The 26,729-nt window shown below is 44.6% G+C and overlaps 1 protein-coding gene across 1 annotated transcript in view; it reads right to left on the bottom strand.

Moving 5' to 3' along the window:
• Nucleotides 1–26,209, bottom strand: part of KIAA1549 (KIAA1549 ortholog) — a 115,990-nt gene extending 89,781 nt beyond the window's left edge. The window contains exons 1-2 of the mRNA XM_040644537.1: nt 26,165–26,209; nt 22,608–22,668 (exon numbers count right to left, since the gene is read on the bottom strand). Coding sequence (XP_040500471.1) covers nt 22,608–22,668; nt 26,165–26,209 — 106 coding nt within the window. The remainder of the gene's footprint in view (nt 1–22,607; nt 22,669–26,164) is intronic.
• Between the last annotated feature and the right edge of the window lie 520 nt (nt 26,210–26,729).

The raw sequence follows: 26,729 nt of genomic DNA, 5'->3' as shown, positions 1-26,729 counted from the left end.
GCAGGGGGAACCAGGAATGTGAGCTGACAAGCAGACAGAAAAGTTGTTTAGGAGTCAGGAAGGGGTCACCTGTGCTGAATGACCCAGAGAGATCAAGAAAAGGAAAGCTGGGGACACCTTCTTGAGATGACAACAGGTCCCTGGCCATGTGGTAGCAGAGCCAGGTTGCCGTGGGTTGAAGAGTGAATGACAGGTGAGGAAATGGGGATTATGTGCCGGAACTTTCTTGGGAGACTTAGCTGTGTAGGGCAGGGGCTCAAGGGGGCCATCAGGACAAGATGGTAACCAGAAGGGTCTAGGGGAAGTTGTTTCTCAGACAATAGGTTAAGACTCACCCAGGAGCTCATTAAAGATGCAGGCTTCTAACAATGCAAAATGCCAATCTAATCAAGAGAAAATGTCAGACAAGCCCAAGGATATTCTACAGAAGACCTGATACTTCAAAGATCTCAAGGTCATAATGACAAGGAAAGAGTAAGGAACTGTCACAGACTAGAGAAGATGAAGGAGTGATGATGACCAGATGCAATATGGAATTCTGGATTGGGTTCCAGAACAGAAGAAGTGGGAAAACTGGTGATATCCTATAAAGTCTGTAGTCTAGTTAACAGTATTGTACCAAGGTTAATGTCTTAGCTTTGATCACTCTACTGTGATTATACAAGATCTTAATATTAGGGGAAGCTGATTAAAGGGTATATGGGAACTCTGCGTATTAAAATAAAAACTAAACACGTGTTCTCATTCAGAAAACTAAGCATGGGGCATAGGAATTGGGATGTGTTGTATTTGCTGCTGTTCTTGTTGTTTTGGAATTTACGTTTTGAACCAATGCCATGGGTAATTCTAATGCAAGTACGGGGACCTTTGTTTGGAATGTACTGGACTAGAGCAATGTCAATGGAACAATCCAGAAAAGAGGAAAAGGTGGAAGATGCAGTGGATAAGTGAGGAACCCTGGTGGCTGAGAAGGAAGAAGAAATGACATCCAGGAGGGAAGTGGCCTTTGATCCTCAATTAGAGGACAGACTGAGAGGGGGACAGCAGAGATTGGTCAGTTGTACAGACATGCTGGTGAGAAGAGGAGGGAATTTTGGTCAGAGGTAGCCTAGGGCAGAGTGTACCAGGACAGTGGAGAATGTGTGAAATAGACACAGAGTGGGGAGCAGGGCTGCCTACAGACATGAATAACACAGTTTTGGAGCTACAGTCCAAAACCAGAAGGTAGTTTCATGTCCCGTGTGAGGAAAAGCTGCTGTTCCCAAATCAGCATTTTAGGCTACAGTTGGATACGGGACTCACCCACAGAACAATCACTGATGAGCTCTCAGGGTGAATGTTAAGTACCTGACTGCGCAGTCCCCATACTTGAAGATCTCAACGCCATGTAAGACTTCTTTTAGAGATCTTCCTTTGGGGGTACGTGGGTAGCTCAGTAGGTTAAGCGTCTGCCTCTTGATTTTGGCTCAGGTTATGATCTCAGGGTGATCTCAGGGTCATGAGATCAAGCCCCATGTCGGGCTCTGCGCTTAAGATCCTCTCTCTCCCTCTCCCTCTGCACCCTCAACCCGCTCACTCTCTCTCCGTCTCTAAGAGAAGAAGAAGACGACGACGACAACAACGACGGAGAAGAAGAAGAAATCATCTTCCTTTGACATCTTTCGTTGCTCAGCTTTTATTAAGTCAAGACAACATTAAAATGTCCATATTTGTAGGGGCTCCTGGGGGGCTCAGATGACTAAGTGTCTGCCTTCAGCTCAGGTCATGATCTTGGAGTCCTGTGATTGAGCCCCACGTCAGCCTCCCAGCTCAGCAGGGAGTCTGCTTCTCCCTCTGCCTCTCCCTCTGCTTGTGCTCTCTCTGTCTCTCTCTCTCTCAAATGAATAAATAAAATCTTTTTTAAAAATGTCCATATTTCTGTATTTCACATCTGGTATGGGCTGAATTGTGGCCCCCCCCAAAAAAATTCCTATGTTGAAGATCTAATCCCTAATAAGGCTGTATTTGGAGATGGGGTCTTTGCAGAGGTAGATGTGGTTAAACGAGGTCATAGGGGTGTGGTCCTTATTCAACAGAACTGGCATCCTTCTGAGAAGAGGGAGAGACACCAGAGCTCGCTCACTCTCGGTACACTGTCATGGAGAAAAGGCTACATAAGAACACAGCAAGACGGCACCATCTGTAAGCAGAAAGAGGCCTCCCCCAAAACCAACCCTGCTGGCACCTTGATCTTGAACTTCCAGCCTCCAGAACCATGAGAAAATAAATGTCTGTTGTTTAAGCCACACAGTCTGTGGCATCCTGTTGTCACGGCCCACGAGGCTAAGAGGCAGCTTTCATTCCTGACTCAAACAAGAGGTGCTGGGATGGGGTAGGGATTACCAGAAAAAAAGAGCCTGTGGGCCTTGGGCCTTACCCTGATCTACCACAGTTAATCAACTGCCAACTTTGAGTAACTCAGGTCACATTCCTGGGTCTCAGTTCCCTCTTGGGCTAGTAAGATAGAGAGTTCCTGAAAATCACTACCTGAAAAATGAGCATTCAAGTGTTGACTTTCTATGTATAGGCTTGAAATAGGAGCCTCGGCTTCTGCTGTAGGTTTTCTCAGTCAGGGTTCTCTGTTGTTTGCAGTGGCAACAGCTCTGACCACATGAGCAGGAGGGGAATTCAATGGAAGGATACCAGACGGTCCACAGAATGGACAAGGCGGCTCAGTTTCAGAACACAGACAAGAGCCAAGTGCAACTGGGCAGCAGAGAAGCCCACTGCCGAGAGTGTCTGCTGATGACACCAAGTCGGGTCTCCGCTGGCACAGCTGTCAATAGACCCGCGATTGCTCTGCTTCGCGGCAAAACATCCTCAAAACTCAAAGTCCATCTGGGAGGATCCCACTGGTCATGCCGAAGACCCATGCCACATTGCCTCATCAACCCTTCAGTCCTCTGACCCTCACACGATGAAAGATTTCCCTAAAAGGGAAAGGGTAGCCTCCCAAAATGACAAATGGCCACTACGTCAGGAGTGGAGGGGGCTTCAGTTTCAGCTGATAAAAAGCACAGCTCTTCAGAACCAGTAGAATACAATCCCAGCCACAGAGGAAGACAAGAGGGCCAAAAGCTCCAGAACATTCCACAAAGAAATGGGCCCTGTTCTATCTCAAACTTGTTCAGGTCCCCTGGAGAAATCCCTGGTAATTAGCCACACCTTCCATTTCCTCCTCTAAAGATGGGGACACATAGCAATTAGTGACTTCACTAAAACGTGGAGAGAACTAATGAGTAACTTCAGAAACCAACTACACACAACACTGAATAATGGTACCATAAACCTTTTTTAAAAATCCATACCATTACAGCTAAAACATCCGTACGCTAGTCCCCCAAGCCCCTTATCCGTAGTTTCACTCCACAATTTCTGTTAGCTGCAGTCCAGAAGCAAATGATCCTCCTTCTGACGTAAGCTCAGAAGTTCAACAGAGACCATCACAGAGCCTACGTCATTCACCTCACTTCACCTTGTCACGTAGGCATTTCGTCATCTCAGAGCAACACAAGAAGGCTGAGTACAGTACAATAAGATACTTTGAGAGAAAGAAGATTCACATAACTTTTATTACAATATATTGTTATAATTGTTCTATTGCATTGCTAGTTATTGTTGTTAATCTCTTACGAGGCTAATTTTTAAATTAAACTTTATCACAGGTATGTATGCAGAAGAAAAAACACAGTATATATAGGGTTCAGTACTAGCTACAATTTCAGGCATCCGTGGAAACGGGTCTTGGAACGTATGCCTCATGGATAAGGGGGGGCTACTCTATCGGTTTTGTGTTGGGATTTAGGGACTCTATTTCTTTGCATGATTTTCTCACTTGAGCAGATAAAGATATTGAAATATTGGTTTAATTCAAAGCATGGTACAGAGTATTTATTGGAAGATGCTGGTTTGCTTTGCTCTCTTCTTTCCTAAATAAAATGCAATTCTCTTTTACCAACCTGCGAGGCAAGACTGTCAGCACTTCAAGCAACCAAAACCAACCAAACTAAACTTTCAACTCACTAAGAACAAAGGCAAAAAATTCTCAGTCAGCCATCTGTTTCTGAAATAATTTAATTCAAAACACAGTCCCATAACAACAGGGAAAAGGACACCGTCAGCTTCAAGATAATCTTCTGTCTCTGGTTACACTCGGGGCTGGACTGGCACACGACATCCCATGACTCAGCACGAAGAGACTTTCCCTCCCAAACACAGGAGCCAGCAGCCATCCGTGTCCACACAAATGCACAAGCCCACAGCTAAGTGACCAGGAGACATCACTGCCTCGCTGGGTGGGTCTAATTCCAACAAACAGTACAGAGCTTATGCTACAGGCTCAATTCCTTAATTCAGCTCTAAATTAAGCTTCTCTATTATATCAGGGGAGCAGGAGCCTTAAAAGACAGAGAGGAGCCATTCCGGCTGGAAGCAGCAGCAGAGACAAAGGCTCCATGTCTGGACAATGTGGGATGTGTTTGCGTAACAAACAGTAGTGGCTCCAACCGGTTGCAGAGAATACCAGAAAAGTTGGCTGAGGTTGCAGAGAATACCAGAAAAGTTGGCTGAGGAATGTGAGAACGTCAGTAGACAATGGGGAGCCATTGGGTATTTTGAGCCAAGGGGCCTTTTGAGCAGTTACACCGCAGAAAGAGCAACCTGGCAAGAAGCAGGAGACAGTGAGGGATCCCACGCACAGGTACACAGCCGATGGGGCGAGTGCTAAGCGGAGCGCGACCACACAGGGATGGAAAAGAAGCCACAAGTCAGAGACATGCGCACATGTAAACCTCGGCAGCTGGAGGGATGGACGGGCCAAGAGAGAAAAGAAGCCCAAGGTGATTCGGAGTCACAGATTCGACTGCCCACTACACACAGCTCCTCCTAAGTATATGTCCCTAAGAAGCCCCCGACCATCCCTCCATGCCCGCTGACACTCATTCTCACGTCAGGGTCTTGCTGTGAACTCTCAGATCCCTTCATCCCCATCACCAGTACTTAAGAGTTTGAGTCCTTATACCTCCTTGCTCAGAACTCCACCAAGACAGAAAGGCCCCCTTCTTGCTCAGGGACTTTACCGTGGAGGAGAGGAGACAGTAGTTACAAACTCAGAAGACTGCTAAGGAAACAAGGAAGAGGGTGGAAACCCAGGATGATGGGCGAAGGTCAGGAAAATGGACTCTGAGAAGTTGTGTCTGAGCCAACATCTAGAAGACCAGAAGCCAAGAGTAAAAGAGAGTGGAAGAGTGCTCCAGGCAGAGGGGCTGGTGCGTGCAAAAGCCAGAGGCAGGAAAGATGTTGAGAGATGCGAATACAGCTGGTGTGCACGGCACAGGGCCAGCGAGGGGAGCCTGGCTGGGGACAAGACTGGTGTAGCAGGCAGGAAGCCAACCCCAGGTGGGCAGAAATGTGATTCTAGCGCTCAAAAGAGCCACTGGGGTTGGGGAGACAGATTTGGTGATTATCTGCGGAAAGATGATGATTGAAGTCAAATGACCCCATCAAGGAAGAGAGAGAGAAAAAAAGTTCAACTCCCTTAACTCTAGTTCATTTAAGGGGCGGCAAAAGAACCCAGTATTCTGCAGCAATCAGAAAGGGCGACCTTTAGCAATCATACCAGACACAGTGCTATTTACATACCCTTCTACAATCCAATTCAGTCAAGCACACAAATTATTCTCATCCTTACTTAATTTATTTCCATTCACTGACAATCTTTCCCAAACCCCCTCTTCTGCCTGCTTATTGGTATGAAGAGCCTACTGATTAGCAATTATCCATAGCATTAACTCTCTAAGTATCTATAATTATGACTTCTCTTAGTTTATTTGAGGGCTCCATGGGACTCTGGGATGAGGAATAACATGAAGTTAATGTAAATACTAATTTGCCAAGAAACTAACCAGACCAAATATGTAGATAAGCCAAAAGGCAATTTTCCAAAATTGAGGCTTTACCAGCGTACAGAGTTCTATATTTGTTTTTGCTATTTTAAAGAGTCTAAATGCCACCACTAAACCGATTTCAGCATTTTAAACTTTTTATTATGAAATTTTCAGACATACACAAAAACGGAAAGACTAGAACCCATCACCAGCCTTCAACACCAACTTCTGGCCATGTTCACTTCCTCTATCTCCCACTCTCTTTTTTTTTAACAAGAGTAAAGCAAATCCCACATATTATTCATTTCACCAATAAATACTCCGGTATCTCTGATAAAGACTTTTAAAAAATCATAACCACAGTCATTATCACAGCCAACAAAATTAAAAATAATTCCTAATATCATCTAATTATGCATTCCATACTTAGTTCTCCTTGATGACCTCCAAATATTTTTGTACAGTTGCCTTTTGCAAATCAGGATCCAAACCAGGTACACACAATGCTTTCGGTGATGTGTCTCCTAAGTCTCTTTTACGCTGTTAAGAGTTTCCTCCTCCTTCTTTATTGTTTTAAGCTCTAACAATTTACTTGTGAAAGAAAAAGGTCATTTGTCCCCATAGCCAGCCCATATTCCGTATCTGGCTAACTATATTCTCATGGTGTCATTTAACATGTTCTTCTAACCCCCAAATTTTCTACAAACTGGTCATTACACCTAGAGTCTTCATTAGATTCAGGATTGACATGTTTAGCAAGAATATTATCTAGGTGGTCTTTTGTATTCTCATGGCAACACATTTGGTAGTGACTGGCTGTCCCATGTTGAGTGACGCTAAAATTGATCAGGGGTTTTAGGTGGTGACAGTCTGCTCTACCCATGATAAGACTCTTCATCAACTTTTCACATAATGATTAAACAGGATGATTATTGCTTACATCCATTATTTCATTAGGGAGGCTGGAAGTTAGTTAAGCCTGCGTTAATTAAAAGATATTCCTAACACTTCTGAGATATACTCACAGAAAGAATAATAATTATTTTGTATCTGAAACAATAACATGATTACATAATAACATATTTGTGTGTGTTTGAGAACATTTCCTAAGTCACCTGATTAATTCAATACAAAGATGTTCATTTCTGTACTGTTCTTTAGAAAGATTACAGATAAATTACTAACTGCGCATAATAGAATAAAGCCTTATGCCTGTCTGACTGTCTCTTAAGTTCAAAGTTCCTAAAAGATAGTGAATAAAAAATAAAGGAAATCTTGGAAATTATGAGAATTATGAAGGAGGAAAGGAGAAGAAAATAAAATGTCAGAATATCTCCAAAGCAGTACATTTATTTTAGTCCCTTCCCAAAGGAGAGATGAATGAAGTACTAAAATAACCTTAAAACATGATGGTCAATTTCACTTTTTCCCAAACCCCTTAACTAGGGTTTTGAGAAAACAGCAAAAAAGAGCCTGAATCTTTTTCTTCCCTGTCCCATACTCAGATAAGTTAATAAACAGTATAATGCCTCTGAGAACATAAGAATCCCCAACTGGAGACTAGTTAATACCTTCTGCCGAATCATTAATGACCCTGAGAAAGCCTCTATTAATAGCCAAGCCTCCCAGGCCAGCCTGCATTTCCCCTGGGGCAGGGAGCCCGCAGCTCACAGAACAAGCCTGCCTGGCCCAAGCGGTGGGGGAGGAGGTGGGGATCCCTCCCATCAGGTGTTAACTCCAGGGAGGATGAGGAGGGAAGCTGAACCCCACCAGTAAGGAAATGTTTAAAATGTTGCAACGAATGCCACTGAGCTGTATACTTACAAATTATTAAAATGGTAAATTTTATGTTCTGTGTATCTCACCACAATAAAGAAAAAACGGTGCAATGGTCAAGGGAGCCTACAGGCTTGTGTCCACAACCACCACCCCTCCGCGCCAGGTGATCCCTCCGCCACCCCCTGCTCTCGCCGCAGCACCACACCGCCTCTCTGGGGAGACGGATCTTAAATTGCACCCAAGAGTTTTCAAGGGACAGCTCCGGATGATCATTCTTGAATAGCTATGCACAAAAGTCTTTATAATTACACAACAAACGAGAATTTTATATATTAAAAAACGACTTCCCAATTTGAAAACTATACTCATGGCATCCCAACACAGGCCTATCAACTTGGGGTGCATTACGCAATATGTAAAAAACGAACGACACAGTAAGGATAACATCTCAGACCCTATATGCATAGGGGCATGAGATGAGCTTCTAGGTCAGCTCCGCATCGGGACGGCATAGGACTAATGCCATGGGAAGACCTCATACTTGGTTAAGGATGCTTAGCCCCGCGGGAGGCCCAAAGATGGCATCTGTGAAAGGGCTGGGAACTTTCCCAGGGATGAGCTTTCCTGGGCACTGTGCCCATAATGCCTTCACTGCCTTACCTGCACGGGGAAACGGGAGGTGGGGCCCGAAGCAGGAAAACTCAAGCAGAAATACAAAGGACCAAAGGATCTGCTACCCCCAGCAACTCAGACATGGCTCTCTGGGGCCTCACACCGTGGACGGGCAACTAAAACGTGTCACTCCGGGTGGTCTCTCTTCAATCACTGAGGACTGCGGTCAGCCCCACAAGAAAGAAGCAGGGACAGAAGAAGAGATCTCCTCATCTGTGAAAACGATGATGACAAAATGCTCTCTCTGTTCCTAGAGACTTTACACATACCCCTCCGCTCTCGCAGAGCCCTGCCGGTAGGGAAGGCAAGGTAGGGAAGGTCCGGTCAGCCCTCCAGCGACTGGAAGGCAGGCGCGGCGAGTTCTAGCTTGCCCCAAGCCCGACAAGAGAGTCGGGACTAGGACCCTGGTCTGTCTGCAGCTTCAGTGACAACATACAAAAGGACTTCCCTGCATGACACAAACAACACCCATCTGAACACATTTGAACTTAAAAGCAATACAATTACCAACAAGCACATGAAGTTCAATGTCATTAGTCATTAGAGACACCGCAATGAGATACCAATTCACACCCGTTAGGAGAGACCAATTTAAAAAGAAAAAAAAAAAACAAGTGTTGGGAAGAGTGTGGAACAACTGGAATCCTCATGCACTGCTGCTGATCGGCTGTGGAAAACAGCTTTGCAGGTGCTCAACAAGTTAAACACAGAATTACCAGAGCACCCAGTAATTCCACTCCGAAGCATATACCCAAAAGACCCGGGGACGGGTGTTCAAACAAAAACTTGTACAGGAACGTTCACGGCAGCACTATTAACTACAGCCTATAGGTGCAAACGACCCAAATATCCGTCAACAAATGAAGAGACAAAACGTGGTACCTTCATACAATGCAATATCATTCAGCCATAAAAACGAATGAAGTACTCCTACATTCTCCGACACAGATGAACCTTGAAAACATTATGCTAAGTGAAAGCAGCCAGACACACACACAAAAACACATATTGTATGATTCCATTTGCATGAAATATCTAGAATCAGCAAACCCAGAGAAACAGAAAGCAGATTAGTGGCTGCCGAGGGTGGGGGTGGGGGTGATGGTTGCACAACACTGTGAATACGCCTAACGCCACGAATTGCACACTTTACAATAATTAAAACGGCAATTTTAGGTCATGTGCATTTTACGATCATTCTTAAAGCAATCAATTCAGGGGCCCAAATACGAAAAGCTCCTGGGTACAAGTTATGCCAACGTAACTTCGGTAAGCTTGCTATCCTAAAGCTGACTTTCCTATCCCCACAGTGTTGCTCTCAGTGGTCCTGCTCTCAGAATCTCCTGAAGATCTTTTAAAAATATGGATTTCTAGGCCTTTCCCCACACTCTCCAAGAGGATGGGACCCAGGAACCCAGTGTGTTGTTAGCACCACCCCTACGACTCCCATCCTTGTCCTTCCAGCCAGTTCGCAGAGCTTCTCAAAAGGAAGGTGGTAATCTCCTCCTTCCCGTATGCTGACGGCTGCTGTCTGGGCGCTCCCTCCGAACTGAGAGCATCTGCTGTGTTAGCGCTCAGTTGCTTTTGCTAAGTCAAGCCCCTCCAGCAGGCAGCAGCTGACCTTGGCCCTGCTAACTATCCGCAGTCCTGGTCCACAGAAGCAGTTACCTTGCTCTTGAGACTGATGAGACTTTTTGGTTTTCTACGTTTGAACTTCATCTGTTCATTTTACGTATTTAAAAGTACAGTTCAAATTTAAAGCATGAACTCACATGTGCCATCTGGCCCAAAGACTGTGATTAATTTCTGACCATCTCCACCTTAAAACCAGATTATTAAATGGTTTCTTCTGGACATACTAAAATCATCCTTTAAGATGAATCAATTTTTAAATAAGATTATAATTTTTTTATGTGAGTGGCAATTTTGAAAGGTATCTACAGTCTGGATCAACAACAATCTTGGCAAAGCACATTTTGTAAGCTAGTTCCCCCCATCTCTTACTAACCTCCCTCCCCCTTGTCCTCCCCCATCTCTCCCCATCCTTCACCAGCTTCTCCCCAGTGCTTGTGTTCTTCTCTGCCTCTTGTCTTCTCCCTTTCCTCAACTGGTTTAACACAAGAATATGAAACCAAATAACATATTATATTCATTGTTACATTTACTGAGTGGGGCTTTTTATTCTCTGCTTTTAAACACTGGTTATAATTTGTTCTCTAAAACAATTTTTTTTTCTCTGCTTGTATGTAAGCCTTGGTTGATTTCTCTAGAGGAATCAGTGGCCTCGAAGAGAAAAAGAGTCTTGATTACTGACACCATTTAAAAAAGGAACACAGGGCATCCTCAGTGAGAATTTTAAACCACTCTACTGTCATGATACAATTACTCCTTCTTTTGTTTGGCTGTAGGGACAGAAAGAAAAGTCTCTCACAGACCAAAGATATTCTAAAACAGAACTTTAGGTATGAATGAATGAATGAATGAATGAATCCCTTATAGCAGTCCTACACAGGGACATGTAGAGGTCCCCAGCTGTTTGGAATCCCTGACCCCACCGGCTGTCTGTAATGTGCCCCCTACACTGACAGTCACAACAAATGCTTCTGCAGGTGACACTACCCGGCTGAGAACCACTGACGTGCCTGCATCTTTACTGGGGCAGCCTGGGGAGAGCAGCTGCTGAGGACAGGTAAACAGCCCCAAGTCACCCTTGGCAGCTCCACTCCCAACCGGTACAGGAAAACCACAGTAGGACATTCACTTGGGTTTATCGATATGTTCACACCAAGTGGGAGGGACTAAAAGTAAACTCGCTCCCTTCTACACGAGCTCACTGTTTTTAAGTCTATTAGTACAGAATCATGATTCATCCAGTCGTGTTTTCTTGTGTGATTTGTGGCCCCTGTGCTGACCAATTTCCTCGAGATGAAGTGAAAAGCAACGAAAACCTATTTATTAACAACAGTGATGGCTAATATTTCTTGACTGCCTGCTGTAAGCCGAGTTTTGTGCGAAGCACCTTTCAGGGATTATAGCGCTTAATTTTCCCAACAACCCATTCTGCAAATGAAGAAACTAAAGCTAGAGAGGTTAAGGAATCCACAAGGGCCATCTGATAGGAGGACACAGAATGGGACTCTATACACGGGTTTGCCAGCCTCCAGCCCTGTGCAGCTGACCCCATTGGTCAGACAGCCCAGGTGGTGGTCTCCCAACTAGCAGGTCACACACTCCATTAAAAAATTCCCAAGCACACCTCCACTCATATGCTTTTCTTTCTTTTTAAAACCCCATACAAAGCCTACTGTTTTAATACTATGAATCTTAGAAATTATACATATAACCACATTTTTTTTTTTTAAGTAGGCTCCACGCCCAGCATGGAGCCCAATACAGGGCTTGAACTCACAACCCTGAGATCAAGACCTGAGCTGAGATCATGAGTGGGACGCTCAACCAAGTGAGCCACCCTGACGCCCCACACATAACCATGTTTTAATGATATAAACATGTGATAAATGACATTATTCAGTATCAATATTCATGGGCCATTTTCTTACCACATCTGATAAAATACTCTTGTGGGTGGAATTGTGTCCCCCCAAAAATATGTTGAGGTTCTTACCCCCAGTACCTCTGGACATGACCTTCCTTGGAAATAGGTCCTACAGTGAGCCAGTACATTTCTGTGGCTTTCAGCCAGCTTGGGGTACCTTGCGTGGACAGCCCCGGGAGACCACCGAGATTCTGTCACTGTCCGCACAGCAACCAGACTGAAGGGCCTAGCAGGGAGCAGAAGCGGCCCGGGCTCGGGGGTTCTGTTTGCACTGTTAAACTCTTCTCTGCAACAAGTCTCCACGCCCTCAAAAAAATCAGTTTAAGCCCCTGGTCTACTAGGGAAAATTTGTTTATATATAATTTGAAAATCCACTTATCAGAGCATTCCCACATCTCCATCCACCCCACGCCGCTGAAAGACAGCAAATGGAAGAGACCCACTGCCAACACCCCCATCCCCAGTGTTCCTATACTTTACGCTCTGTATGTGACGTGAAACCCTCTGTCATACCCAGCAAATGAGGGTGTCAGGGTCAACCCGTACATAACCTATTATCAAACCTAATATCGATTTTTATATACAAAATAGATATTTTTTAAAAATAAGTTAAACTTCTCATATTTTTCCCCTGCCCCACTCTGGAGGCCACGAGCCTATACTGCGGTCTCATTATACAGTAAAGACAAAGCTGTAGGACTCCTCTGACATCTTAACTACCATTCAAAAGGCCAACCAACTCCCCGTTAGAAAAGGTCAAATCCTCTAGTCTCATTGGGTCAATGCTTATCTACTGAGTATCTACCAGGTACCAAGTAACTTACTAGGTGCCATAGAAACATAAAAAAATAGCCACAAAGAACGTGAAAATTTGTGGGGTAGCAGAACAATTAAATGCGACTGCAAGAGCAATAGAATTTCCAAAAATACCGTGAGATACGCTTGGGGAGGCCTGCACAGCACAGCAGGACTTAGGTCAGGACTGCAGAGCGGGGGAGGCAGGAAGGAGTGTTTGGGCTTTGGGGGACCTAGAAAGTGCACTCCTGACCTCAAACATCCAGATTCAAATTACTCTAAAACTTCTTCCAGAAGTGCAACATATTGAACACAGTATGAGGAGGCTCCTTAAATATTAGTCTAATCTCTAAAATGGTTATTGAATGAAAAAGGAAAGGTACAGAACAGTGAACATGGAAAAGTTGTCTGTGTAAAGGGAGGCACACATGCACGTACACATGCGCACACATACACACACACACACACATTTTGTTTGTATTTGTGTTCATCTCTGGAAGGATACAGAAGTCATTGATACCCTTCGAGAAAGGGAATTAGGTGGCCACGTGACAGGGTGGGAGGGACACTTTGCTATTTGTCATTTGTGCCTCTTGAATTTATTTGATGAAGTGTATCTGATGAAAGTACACATGTAGCCACCACCCAAAGCAAGATACAGAACATTTCCATCAGCCCAGAAGGTTCTCTCATGTACCTTCTAGTCAATCCCACATCCCCAATTCCTAATCCCCAGGCAATCACTTTCGGGCTCTTACCAACATTCACACATAGTTTTTAGGACTGTAATGCCTAGGGGCGCCTGGGTGGCTCAGTCGGTTAAGCGTCTGCCTTCGGCTCAGGTCGGGATCCCAGAGTCCTGGGATCGAGCCCTACATGGGGCTCCCTGCTCAGTGGGGAGCCTGCTTCTCCCTCACCCCCCCTGCTTGTGCTCTCTCTTGCTCTCTCCCTCTTTCAAGTAAATAAATAAAATCTTTAATGAAATAAAATAAAATTTTAATGCTAAAGGGGCATTTCTCCACAGGCCCCACTAACCCTTATCATCCTTTGGTCACTGTGCCACCAGCCTGCTTCATTTATTTATTATCTGCCCGGCCCCTCCCTGCAGGCAGCTGAGTTTCTGACCTTTGCCTTTTAAACTCTGAACCATGTGAAAGTACTACCTGTTCAATACAAGTTAGATTAATAAAAAATTTTTAAATAACAAACTACCATACCAAGTCTGCTGATTCCGGCTGGAAGCTTCTGATTCATGATTTAGATATGTATTTGCTGAAAAACAGTTAAGTTGCTCGATACTGAGAACACCCTAAATCAAACTTACAAAAAGTTGTGCATCTCTTGAACTCCTCACTTTGCAACCTCAGAAGGCTCTTAAACACAAGTGCCTACAGAAGCCAGGGAGAAAAGAGGACCAGGAGTGAATCTCGCAAAATAAGGGGTGCAAGGGCAAGCAAAGGGGGCTGCAGAGGCACCCTCAGCACGATGCCACGGTTCATCAAAGTGGGCTAGGTGACGCTGGCTATTCTGTGACCTCAGGATAAGACTGAAATCCACGTTTCGATGTGAAATCTCTCCGTTTTTAAATGTTGGTGATTCTTTCAACTTAAATTTAGAAATAAACAAACAAGCCTGCAGGCCAACGAACCCACTTCTTGAGGCTCAAATTCGAAACAGGAGTACCAGGAAGTTTGCCCTAAGACTGAAGAGTTCCTCCCTCCTGCACTGCTGGTGGGAAGGCAAACCGGTGCAGCCACTGTGCAAAACAGTCTGGAGGCTCCTCAAAACATTAAAAATAGAACTACCATATGATCCAGTAATTCCACTCCTGGGTATTTACCCGAGGAATAGGAAAACCCTACTTTGAAAAGATACATGTGCCCCTGTGTGTACTGCAGGATTATTGACAAGAGCCGAAGTGTGGAAGCAACCCATCAGTAGATGAATGGATAAAGAAGTGACACACACACACACACACACACACACACACACACAGAGGAATTATTACTCAGCCATAAAAAAGGAAGAAATTTTACCACCTGCAAAACATGGACAGATCTAGAGGGTATAATGCTAAGTGAAATAAGTCAGGCAGAGAAAAACAAATATCGTATGATTTTACTCATATGTGGAATTTAAGAAACAAACAAATGAACAAAGAAAAAAAAAGAGAGAGAGAAACCAAAAAAACAGACTCCTAACTACAGAGAACAAACTGATGATTACCAGAGGGGAGGTGGGGGGGAGGGGGAGGGGGAAGCAGGTGGAGGGGGTTAGGAGTCCACTCACCCTGGTGAGCACTGCATAATGTAGAGAATTGGTGAATCGCTATATTCTAGGCCTGCAACTAATATAACGCTGTACGTTAACTATACTAGAATTAAATTTTTTTAATTTAAAAAATAAAAAAATAATAAAAATTAAATTTAGAGTTCCTAAAGTTACCTAACAATCGCTTCTGTTCCCTGGAATGAATGCAGAGGCCCAGGGGCCCCGAGGACCTGAGACCAACCCCAGAACTGCCTGTAACACACCAGGCTCCCGAAAACCCGTGGATGCGTCACACACACTGAGCCCACACACCTGAGCCAGCCCCGACGAGCCAGCACAGGAACTGGGGGCAGCGTGTGCAAGGTCGAGAGAGCAGTGAGCAGATCTGAAGTCAACAGGCTGTGCCCAGCCACAATCCCCCTAATTTAGGCCACATTCTCCAGAAGACGGCGAAAGCCATCTTATTTTAAGCTCAGCACAGAACAAAGTTACCCCAGCCACACAGGCTGACACTCTGGTGGTCTCCATCGTATTCAAATTTGTATGGGACATAATTACATACACAAATTTAGTACTTCGGCTGTTAGAAGCCGGGATCAGCATTACCTTGCTGGGAGGGGCTTGAGACTGGAAGAAGAAGGGGTGGAGGGGGCAGGGGGCATTTCTGAAGGGCAGGTGGTGTTCTGTTTCTTGATCTCAGCATTATTATACAGCTGTATTCAGTCTGGGCAAATTCATCGAGCTATGGACGTAAGAGTACATAAATATATATGCACATAACGTATGTAATAATATAATATTATATAATATGTCAAGATACAAGTAAAAGGTGTGGAGGTATATAAAATTTCAAAAACTATACTTCTATCAAGTTTGCAAAACCCTTAAAACATTTCTAACAGACCCACCAAACACTCCCAACTAAGCTGGTCAGTTAGTTAAGCCACTCAACTAAGCTGTTCAAAAAGGGAAAGGTTGCCTATAATCTTCCTTCCAGCCTCATTGGTCTTCCAGAAAAGAGAATATGCTTTGTGAGCCTTAATTCTCTGATGAGATGAATTCTTAAAAACCTGTATGGAAACCACCTCTGGAATCTGAATTATATTTAAATGCCTTAGGGGCCTCTTCTCATCTGAAGACTGTTTAGCACAAGAATAATCACTTCCAAATTACCTTCAGTGCGCTCCTCCCCATGCCTTATTGCACGGCTGAGGGCAGAGGCCACCCGCCCACCAGCTCTCCATCCCCTTCCTCACTAGGGCCCAGGTCCTCCTGCTCCCCGCTGGGGCTGAAACCACCCCCTTTCACCAGATCATCTCTCCCGCTTTGCTAAATTATCAGCACCATCTTCCATAATGTCCCCTAACCATCTCCCATAACCACCTTCACCCTCACCTTGCCCCATCTGTGCCATCAGTTACCTCCCTATCACTCCTTCATCACCAAGGTCAGGTGCACCTCTCCCCTCCCCACCTACCTACACATCTTTCTCTCTCAACCTAAACACGGCATCATAGAATGTGGGCTCACGGGGACCTTTCCTCCACCGGCAGCTTCGTCTCTCTTCCTCCTTAAAATCTTCTCTCCTTAAAACATCAGAGGACTTCCGTCCCTAGAACATTCTGTCCCTAACCCTGTTGCTGCCCCAGCCCCTACTTCTCTTTTTCCTTGCCCTTTCCTTCCCTGGGCATTTCCTGGAATGCGCGATTAGCATCTCTTCTCGGCATTTCCTCTCTGATGGGTTTACACTCACAAGGCCGGCCCTAGGGACTGTTTATGTCCGTCCCTGGAGTTCTGGGGGCCACTCGAATGAACGACTATCACCAGTTCACTCTATAAACCCACTTGTTAGACGGCAACACTGCTCTCTCCACAAAACAACTGATCTAAGTACCACAAACTGAACAAGTCATTCCTCCAAGATCATTCAGGACAATCTGAGATAATAAAATGTCAATTTGGTGAATACTTCCAAACCAGGGGAAATTTAATACATCCTGAAGAGCCCCTTACAAGAGAAAAGAACACAGTCTATGCCTGTACAATGGCCAGGGCTTTGAAACTACTCATGAAATGACGCTGCAGAGTTACCTTTCTAAGTACTGCAGAACGTAACTGCTTTGTTTTAATGACACAATCCGGCGCCCAGGCATAGCTAATACGTATGGAAAGAACAGTCTCTGGAATCCGACAGACTGGCTTTGAGTCTCCACTAATGCTGGGTTACTCCACCCTGTCCTCGGTGTTCCCGTCCATAAAATAAGGAAAAGAATATATGCCTCACAGGGTCGTCAGACATTAAAGGAGGTAACGCATGGCTGTGAGCCTCATGCCCGTGTTCTACTCTGAGATTCTCATTTCAATTGTCTGGGTATGGGCCGGAGGTATGAACTTTCCCAGGTGATTTTTTTTTTTTTAAGATTTTATTGTGTGTGTGTGTGTGTATGAGAGAGAAAGAGAGCATAAGCAGGAGGAGTGGCAGGCAGAAGGAAAGGGAGAAGCAGGCTCCCTGCTGAGCAAGGAGCTGGATGCAGGACTCGATCCCAGGACCCTGAGATCATGACCTGAGCCCAAGGCAGATGCTTAACTGACTGAGCCACCCAGGCGCCCCTTTCCCAGGTGGTTTAATGTGCACAAGGTCAAGAGCCACTGAACAAAAATGAGGCAAGCTTTCAAAACACATGCCAGCTATTCATATAATTATTAATAACATGGCCTAGAAAAATAAGAACTCAGGGTCTGGGTGTAAACAAGATTAGGCACATAAAAGAAATCAAGCTAAGGCAAGTGAGTTAATAATCAAGAAGCTTAAGTAGAAATAGGTTGGAGGGCACAAAAAAACAAACACGCTTCCTTGTTCCTGCTCTTCTTAGCAGTATAATTAAAATTTTTTTAAAAAATTGTAGTTCCCAGGAATAAATTAAGGATGCTATATATCAAGTGGTGTTCATGAAGGTTACCCATAGTTAAGCAGGAGGAACTATAAATCGCTGATGTGAATTCCCAGGACCTGAAGATCCAAGCAGCTACTAATATAATCATCATCTAATGGGCCACTTTAGCAAAATATTCATACTCTAATCTAAACACGCATTTTTCAGCCACTGAAATTTGCACTTGACATTAAAGACACTAACACTTGCTCTTATCACTTTTGTCACTTGGTGATAATTGTAAGACTCTTTTGGACCTTGAAAAAAAATATACTCTAGAAGGTTCTATGAGGCCTTTAAAATAAAGATCACCCTTCCTACAGAAAACACTGCAAAAAAAAAAAAAGGCGCAGAATAAGCTGAAAAATCTGTAGTAAAAAACAAAAATATGGAAGAAACGCAGGTGAAACAAAATGAGGACAGCCGCCTTAGGAAAGAATGGAGGGCTAAATTCAGAAGGCAATGTGATGTGCTTCACATCCTTAAGAAGAGAGTGCATGGAAATTTAATTAGGAATTTTCACAAAATAAAATTGTAAAGCCATTGCCTATGATGTCTATAAATGTTCTCACCCGTCTACCACATGACACAAATATACACACAGAGAAACAAAACATGAAACCAGCGCTTATTTCTCACGAACGGTGATTCATCCACTCAAAAAAAAAAATTTTTTTTTTCACATTCTAAGATATCTGAAATTGGGTGCATTTAGAGCCAATGGTGTGTCATGGTTTAAGTGGCAGTGTGTTTTGATTCATGATCTTGCTTTCTCAGAGCTACAGAAAATACATGGTCCATCACGCTGCTGATGGCATCTTAGCTTCAGTGAACTATTATATTAGTAATCAGCGGTAATATTACGATGTGCGAGGCTGTACGCTGGCCAGGAGCGAATCATCTAAGCAGGGAAACAAGACGTATACATAAAAACTCAGACTGGTAATACTAAAAATGACCTCCTAATAAGGGCAAATGAATGAGGTACACAGAAATGGCTAAAAGAAGAGGAAGCAGGAATGCCTGGGTGGCTAAATTGGTTAAGCGTCTGCCTTCAGCTCAGGTCATGATTCTGGGGTCCTAGGATCGAGCCCCACATCGGGCTCCCTGCTCAGTGGGCAGCCTACTTCTCCCTCTCCCTCTGTCTGCCACTCCCCCTGCTTGTGCTCTCTCTCTCTCTCACACACAAATAAATAAAACCTTAAAAAAAAAAAAAGAGGACGCAGAGGCACTTGGGCAGTCTAATTCTAGGACAGCAGAGTCAGGGAGGCGTGGGAGAGGCTGACACCGCCACACAGGGCAGCAGGGGAGACCCCACACAAACCATAGAGCCGGGACGCCGCTGACCTGCCCTCGGGGGCTTCTGCCATCTCTTATATCAACACTGACAGGCTCCTACTATGTGCCACAGACAGCCCCAGATTTCTGGGATCTGGGGACACGGTCCCTGACCCTGAGCCGCTCAGAATTAAAAATAAGTCACTGTAAGAGTTCGGTATGAGATGATCAATTCTGGAAGTGGCGGCATGACAGCGTGAAGGTACTTCGTACCACTGCGCTGTGCACTTAAAAATGGTTAAATGGTAAATCTTGTGTCGTGTATATTTCCCCAATAACCAATCGATCGATCACTAGTACGACAGGCAGTACAAACACAACGGAAACGGTGCTGCAACAAAGGAGGGTCGACACTGGTGACAGCAGACAGGATGCCCCAGAAAAGGGCCTAGCTCTCCAGCTCCCCTCTTCTCACCTCCAGATCACACCATCAGGCCCCAGGAAACAACATCCCCACATCCCCAGTGTAGCCGAGATTCCCTAAGCCAACACCTTCTGTCTCCTGGGCTCTGGATCTTTAAAGGTGTGCACAGGGTGGTGACCTCTTTCTGGGGAAACACCTGCTCACAGTGAGAAATGACACAGTATACGACCAGACAGCAGGGCTGGGAAAAACAACAGTCGCAGCCAGATACTCTCTTTCTGGAAAACAGCTCAACTATACAAACCAGAAATCTATTTTGAAAATCCCAACAGAGAGGGCATATCTTGTAAGAGTTATTCTGGAATGCACTCTGGTTTACATACACACACAGGATTTTTTTCTTTTAAAGCCTATCCTTTTTGACCCGGTTATTCTCCTTCTATAAACCCAGCCTAAAGGAAACAACCAGAACTTCAAACGTCTAGGCACACAGTGGCTCATGTAACATCGTATATAATAGCTACAGTAAGTACCAATAAAGATACCAAACAGTTAAAGAATGACTTGAAAATCCGGCTCCACAAAGGAATACCATGCATTCCTCAAAACACGTTTTAGAGAATATGTGATCGCATGGGAAACGGTTGTCAGGAAGTGAAATTTCCAAGATGCAAAATTACGTAGATAGTATGATCCCATCTTATGAAAAAGGTCAAGCCTATTTTAAATACATGTATGTACATTTCCTAGAAGACTAGAAAAACATATATCAAACTCTTTACAAAATCGTAAGGTGGTAAAAATAAAGATCCTTATTTTCTTCTAAATGTATTTTCATATTTTACAAAGTGTATGTAAATGAGTATTATTTGTCATCAGAGACAAATAAACCTTTCTTACCCCTACACAGAAGGAATGGGCATGCCAGGAAAACTCAGACTCAGATACTACTGAGTTTTGAATCCTCTCCAGGGGTTTAAGTTAAGGTGTAGTTCTGGGGTTCAACCCCATGATGAACATCTTCAGGTAAGAAGGGGGGCTATGACAAGCAGCTCTGAATTATGATTCAAGGGGAGAAAACAGGGAAGAGGCAGTAAAAAATAAAAGGAAGCCCAGCTTTATGTAGTTCAGGTTACCAAACTCACTGAGTCATTATTTATTCTAGTTCATTTGCTCCTTATACCATCATTCATTCATTCATAGAATCGTTCTTTCAATCATCCATTTAACAATTCAACAAATGTTTATTGAGGGCCAGGTACAGTGCTAAATGGTGAGGCGTATACAAATATACATGTCTACCCTCCAGAAGCCTCTGATCTAGTTAAAAACAATTATAGCACAGAGTAGTCAGTGTTTTAACGGGGATGCACATGGAGGGATGGTGTCTAAACCATTCTGGGATTTCCGGAAGGCTTCCTGGAGGAGGTGATATCTGGTCTGCAATTTTTGAGAGAAGAGTAAAATCAGGCAAAGAAGAAAGAACATTCCAAGCAGAAGGAACAGTATAGGAACAGCACGTGCAAAGGCACAGAGGCATAAAAGAACTCAACATGGTTCCCCTTAAGGGGAAGAGCCACACAGCCAGGACGGCATGGTGGGAGCAGAGGCAGAAAGTGAGGCAGGAGAGAGGGAAGAGGCTGCTCCATTAATACAGGCAGACCAAGGAAAATGAAGACTCCACAGGGAGACTGCCATCTGTGGCATCACATTGCCCTTCTGATCAAATGAACTTCGTGAACACACTAACAAGGACCAGAGCCAAGAGGCCCACGAAGAACTCATGCAGAAATCCAAAGTCGGGGCACCTGGGTGGCACAGCGGTTAAGCGTCTGCCTTCGGCTCAGGGCGTGATCCCGGCGTTATGGGATCGAGCCCCACATCGGGCTCCTCCGCTATGAGCCTGCTTCTTCCTCTCCCACTCCCCCTGCTTGTGTTCCCTCTCTCGCTGGCTGTCTCTATCTCTGTCAAATAAATAAATAAAATCTTAAAAAAAAAAAAAAAAAAAGAAATCCAAAGTCAATTTATAGGTCTTGACCAACTACTTTATGAAAGCATATAACTCTGCTGCCCCTCTACTCTCTCTCCTTTATCCACCTGCTAGCATTCAGTCTCCCCTCCTCCGCTCATTTTCTCTCCAAGCACCCATGCACTGTGCCGTGGGCATGTACTCATAAGTGTGTCTGTATCCATGCATGTATTTCCATGTATACGTCTACAGGTGCATCTCTGTACATCCCGCTATTGACCTATATACTTGGACACACAATGCTTCTTTACATACTCAAGTGTCTTTGCGTATTTTGTATTTGTGAAAATGTCTGTTAATGCACATTTCTGAATCTTCTCATCTTTGCATGACTGTCTTCCTCTGGATATACAGGCATGCTTATCTCTGATTACGGGTTTGCCCATTTGCACCTGCATGACTCACATACGCAGACTCCCCCAGTCTTGCTTTGGGGATGCTCCCTCCACCACGGTGCAGGATCTAAGTACATCTGTCACCCAAGAGGCCCATTCTCTCCTGTCCAAGGAATGGGCACCAATCCTAAACCGCAGGCTCTCTCCCCAAAATCTGAATCTTGACAGAATAATAAAAAGGCTGAAATTCATCCTGTTGGGTGCGCCCAAAAGGAACAGTCTCCAACTCCTATAGTCTGGATCCTGAAGGTGCAGGCCCTGGGGCATCTTGTCAAGGCCACAGAAGTAGAAATTGACATATATATATATATGGTTATTTTTATAACTCCCAGCTAAAAAGTTCTATGACTCAGGAACTATTTTACAATCTGTCACACACTTCCCATGATGACAACCTTGCCTGGGACTGTCATTTAAAACTGTATTTCTCTCATCCTTGTTCACTTTATCGCTGCTCCGTTATCCTACATCAGCTCCTCTTCCTCTCCCCGGTTCAGAGCAGACCAGCTTCTGCCTAGCAACCCCTAACCAGCATGGATGGCAGATACTACTGGATCTCTCAGCAACGATCCGATACGGTCCAAACAAGGTGGTGTGGTTCCGAAGCAGTTCCTGTACAGAAAGGTGTACAAGCGACACTATTAAGGAAATGCAGATTTGTTTTCATACTATTGCTACAAGTTCTAAGGCATCATTTTGAACCCAACAACCCTAATAGTCTTACAAAAACCTGCTGTATATAATTCATGCCCTCTCAGCAACTAACCAACCATCAAAACTAAAAGACAACCACAAATCAGGCCCATTAACAACTAGAAAAAATGCCATTCCCCCATTCACTCACTCATTCGCCTACTTGTACAAGACTCTGAGGTGGGCATCGTGGAATGAAAAGATGATTCACATGGGGTTCCCACTACAGGACAAAGGGAGTGGTGGTTCATGGTGCAGAGGACCAAACTGCTCAGGAAAAGGTCTCTCTGCCTACAGTTCAAATCCAGATTTTATAAATGGAGAAACTATAATTACTGTTATGATCATTTTTAACCCTGATATTGGTTATCAGTTATTTCAGCATGAAGTAGATCTTGAAAGTTTGGTTGCAAAATAAGATTTAAATTTACGTTAAGGGGCGCCTGGGTGGTGCAGTTGGTCAAGCGTCTGCCTTCGGCTCAGGTCATGATCTCAGGGTCCTGGGATCGAGCCCCGCATTTGGCTCCCAGCTCAGCAAGGAGCCTGCTTCTCCCTCTGCCCCTCTCCCCTGGCTTGCACACGAGTTCTCTCCCTCTTTCTCTCGCAAAAATAAATAAACAAAATCTTTTTAAAAATCAATTTATGTTAAGTTACAGACATTAATTTTTCTTGATTAGAAGATCCATTAACAAATGTCTTTATACAGTCATGTAAATTTTACTGTCAAAGAGTCATAAGTTGGTTAAATTCCTAAGAGCAGACTGACTTGCTGTGTCAAAGGAGATGAGCCAACCCCACTTGTAAGGATCACAGAGCAACTGCAGGGAACCGTGCCTCTGAATGAGATATGACCCTTTCTTAAACACCAGGCTCAAAGGCTAACCATTTTCAACTCCAAATGTCATGGCCTCGTGGTTTCAGGCCAGGTCTCCAGACTACAGGGCAGAGATCGAGAAGACTGCTGGTCCCCTGACATGGATAAGATCTGGTCCGGTTAGAGGCTTCAGCTTACACCACAGAATTTGATCCAAGTAAGGCGACTCAAAGCAGTAATTAGAGTGATATCCCCACTCCAACTGGTCGAAGGCTTATTGGGCCACTGGGGTCCAGGAGAAACAGAATTTGTCCCCTGGAGCCCTGTGGCTTAGGAGATAGTATTATATGTTGAAAAATACAGACTAAAATCTTTACAACACCAGCAAGGGGCTGAACCTCCCAGACACCCTGGGCTGGTACCCAAGCTATAGTGGCGGGCACCCCACAGGAGTTTATCTGGAACCTTCTGGGGTAAAGCTGTTCCTTCCATATTAAGTGTGCTTTTCTCAAGAAATGCTTTCTAAAGCACTGTAGGACAAGAAAGACATATGGAGGTACCTTCTGGATTTTCCAAAGAGATCAAACTATTATGAACACAGACTCCAAGTGGTGCTTACCACTTGGAATGGGCAAATAAAAGGGGTGGATGGGACAGAAAGTGCAGTCTCTTCCTCAACCCCCTCCGAACCCCTCCCTTTGCAGTCCCGCGGAAAGACAGGCCCTCTGTATGGCCTGAAGAGTAGGAGCCATCTGCCCCTCACTCTGATCCGAGTGATACTCAACGCCCATATCCTTACCCCACCAAAAAGAGTGGAGTCTCTCCTGGAAGCATGGGGACAGATAAAATCCCATGCTAAGCTGTCCTAGGAGCAGTCTCAAGACTTGACATTTGGCACTTAAAGGGTACCTGGAATAAGCACCCAATACAAGGTCAAGGAACATTTGTAGGATCGACACAGGAAGTCACTTGGCACTCTTCTTTTCAAATCTATGGATTTTCAAATCTGTGGTGGAAATGCTGCTTTCTGAGAGCCACCGGGGAAATCTTGTCTACTTGTCCACAGTACTTGTCTACTTGTGCACTCCCCATATGCCGGGCATTCTTCTAGGCACTCAACTTGTCCACAGCAGCTGGAGAGAATGCAGATCTCTGAGACTTTGACCATGGGTTCAAAGAGCACTCTGGGATCAGCCCCATGGTGTACCTTCTCTACCCGACAAGCCCAGCCGCAGAAACCCCCACAGGGCCAAGGGAGGGTGCTGCCGCTGCACACAAATGGTCCTCACCTGTGGGCCCTCGACCACTCAACAAGCCCTTCATGGCTTCCTGCTCTGCCCCTTCGGCTATGATGCACAGATACTACAATCATAAATAATGGAGCCCAAATTGCTCCTGTCTCATTGCACTTAAGCGTTGACCAGAGTACCATCAAAAAGAAAAAAGAGACAATCGGACATTGGCTTCCTCAACAGCATGACCCTCCCACCCTCACCTGCACCCACCACTCCTTCCTTCCCACCTGTCTCAGTGGAAGAGGCGCCATCCTTCCCGTCCAAGGAGTCTGAATCCCTCCTCTCCCAGTTACTAGCTGTGTGACCTAAGGCAAGTTACTTCATCTCCTTGTGTATCGACTTCTTCATCTGTGAAAGGGAGTTAATAATTGTACCTGACAGGGTTGTTGTTAGGAATAAATAAATTAATACAATGAATACATGTTGAGTGCCTAGAAGAATGCCCAGCATATGGGAAGTGCACAGTAAGTATTAGTTAGCTGTTATAAAGCCTGTTATCATTTATTCCTGTCCACTCTGAGAACTTGCTCCAGTAATTGTTCCTTTCCAGTTCTTCTCTATTTTCAACTATTTTGTGCTTGTGGTAGATAACCTCCAAAGATGACCACCACTGATTCATAAGCGTATGCTATTCCATCCATCAATGGGGAGCTCCTGTTCCGTCCGAGCCCCTGAGTCTGGGTTGGCTTGGTGACTTCCTCTAACCAAAAATGTGTACAAGATGGAACATTCTGGTGGCTTCTTTGGATAACTTTCGAGCCCAGGATCTTTAGAGAACTGGCAGCTTCTGCTTCATCCCTCTTGGAAGCTTGCTGCCAAATGTGAAATCCTACTATCCTGAGACCACTATGCTTTGAGAAAGCCCAAGACAGTCACATGAGAAGAGAGAAAGGAAGGGCATATGGAGGAGCACCAAGAAACTGGACACATGAGTGAAACCCTCTTAAACCCTCCAGCCCAATCCCAGTACCAACCACAAGCAGCCAAGTGAGTTAGCTCAGTAGAGCCTACATGGAGAAGAACTGCCCAACTGAGCCTTGTCCAAACTTCTGACCCGCAGAATCATGAGAAATAATATATCGTTACTATTTTGTATCATTCAGTTTCGGGGTGATATGTCACACAGCCATAGATAACTGAACAATGCTCCCCTTCCTCACTAAAAGAAAGTTCCAATCTTACATCCCATCTTAAAATATCCCACACAGATCCTTGATCCTACATAGACCACCAGTTACTGTCTTCTTTGTATCATCACTGCAGTCCTCTAATACAGCATTTACCACACTGTTGTATAGTTACTTACGGACAGGACTATCTCTCCTCCTTGACTGAGTTCCTTGAGGGCCATGACTGACTGCCGTATTTATCTTTGTATCCCAGCATCTAGCGCATGGTGGTGAGCACTCAAAAACTGTTAGCTGAAGGGGCGCCTGGATGGTGAAGTCGGTTAAGCGTCCAAATCTTGTTTTTGGCTCAGGCTGTGATCCCAGGATTGTGAGCTCCACGACAGGCTCCACACTCAGCATGGAGTCTGCTTAGGACTTTCTCTCCCACTGCCCCTCCCCTCCAAAATAAATAAATAAATAAATCTTTTTTCAAAAATAAATAAATAAGATGTTAGCTGAAGAATGCACACATGCATGAATGAATGGGACCTCTATACAACTGGTCTACGTTCAGGCACACATTCTAGCACTGGAAACCCCAAGACAAAGATGGAAAAGCAAAACTTCCAGAACTACACAAGATCCAAAAGTACAGGAAAGAAACAAAGGGAAATACCAGCATGGTGGAGCCTTGAAGCCACAAGCTGAAACCCATGGAGATTTGGGGGTTGTTTCTACAACAAAACTAGTCTATCCTGATTG

This window comes from Ursus maritimus, unplaced genomic scaffold (assembly GCF_017311325.1).
Source record: "Ursus maritimus isolate PB19 unplaced genomic scaffold, ASM1731132v1 scaffold_3, whole genome shotgun sequence".
Classification (NCBI taxonomy): domain Eukaryota; kingdom Metazoa; phylum Chordata; class Mammalia; order Carnivora; family Ursidae; genus Ursus; species Ursus maritimus.
This window is presented reverse-complemented; position numbering and strand designations above follow the sequence as displayed.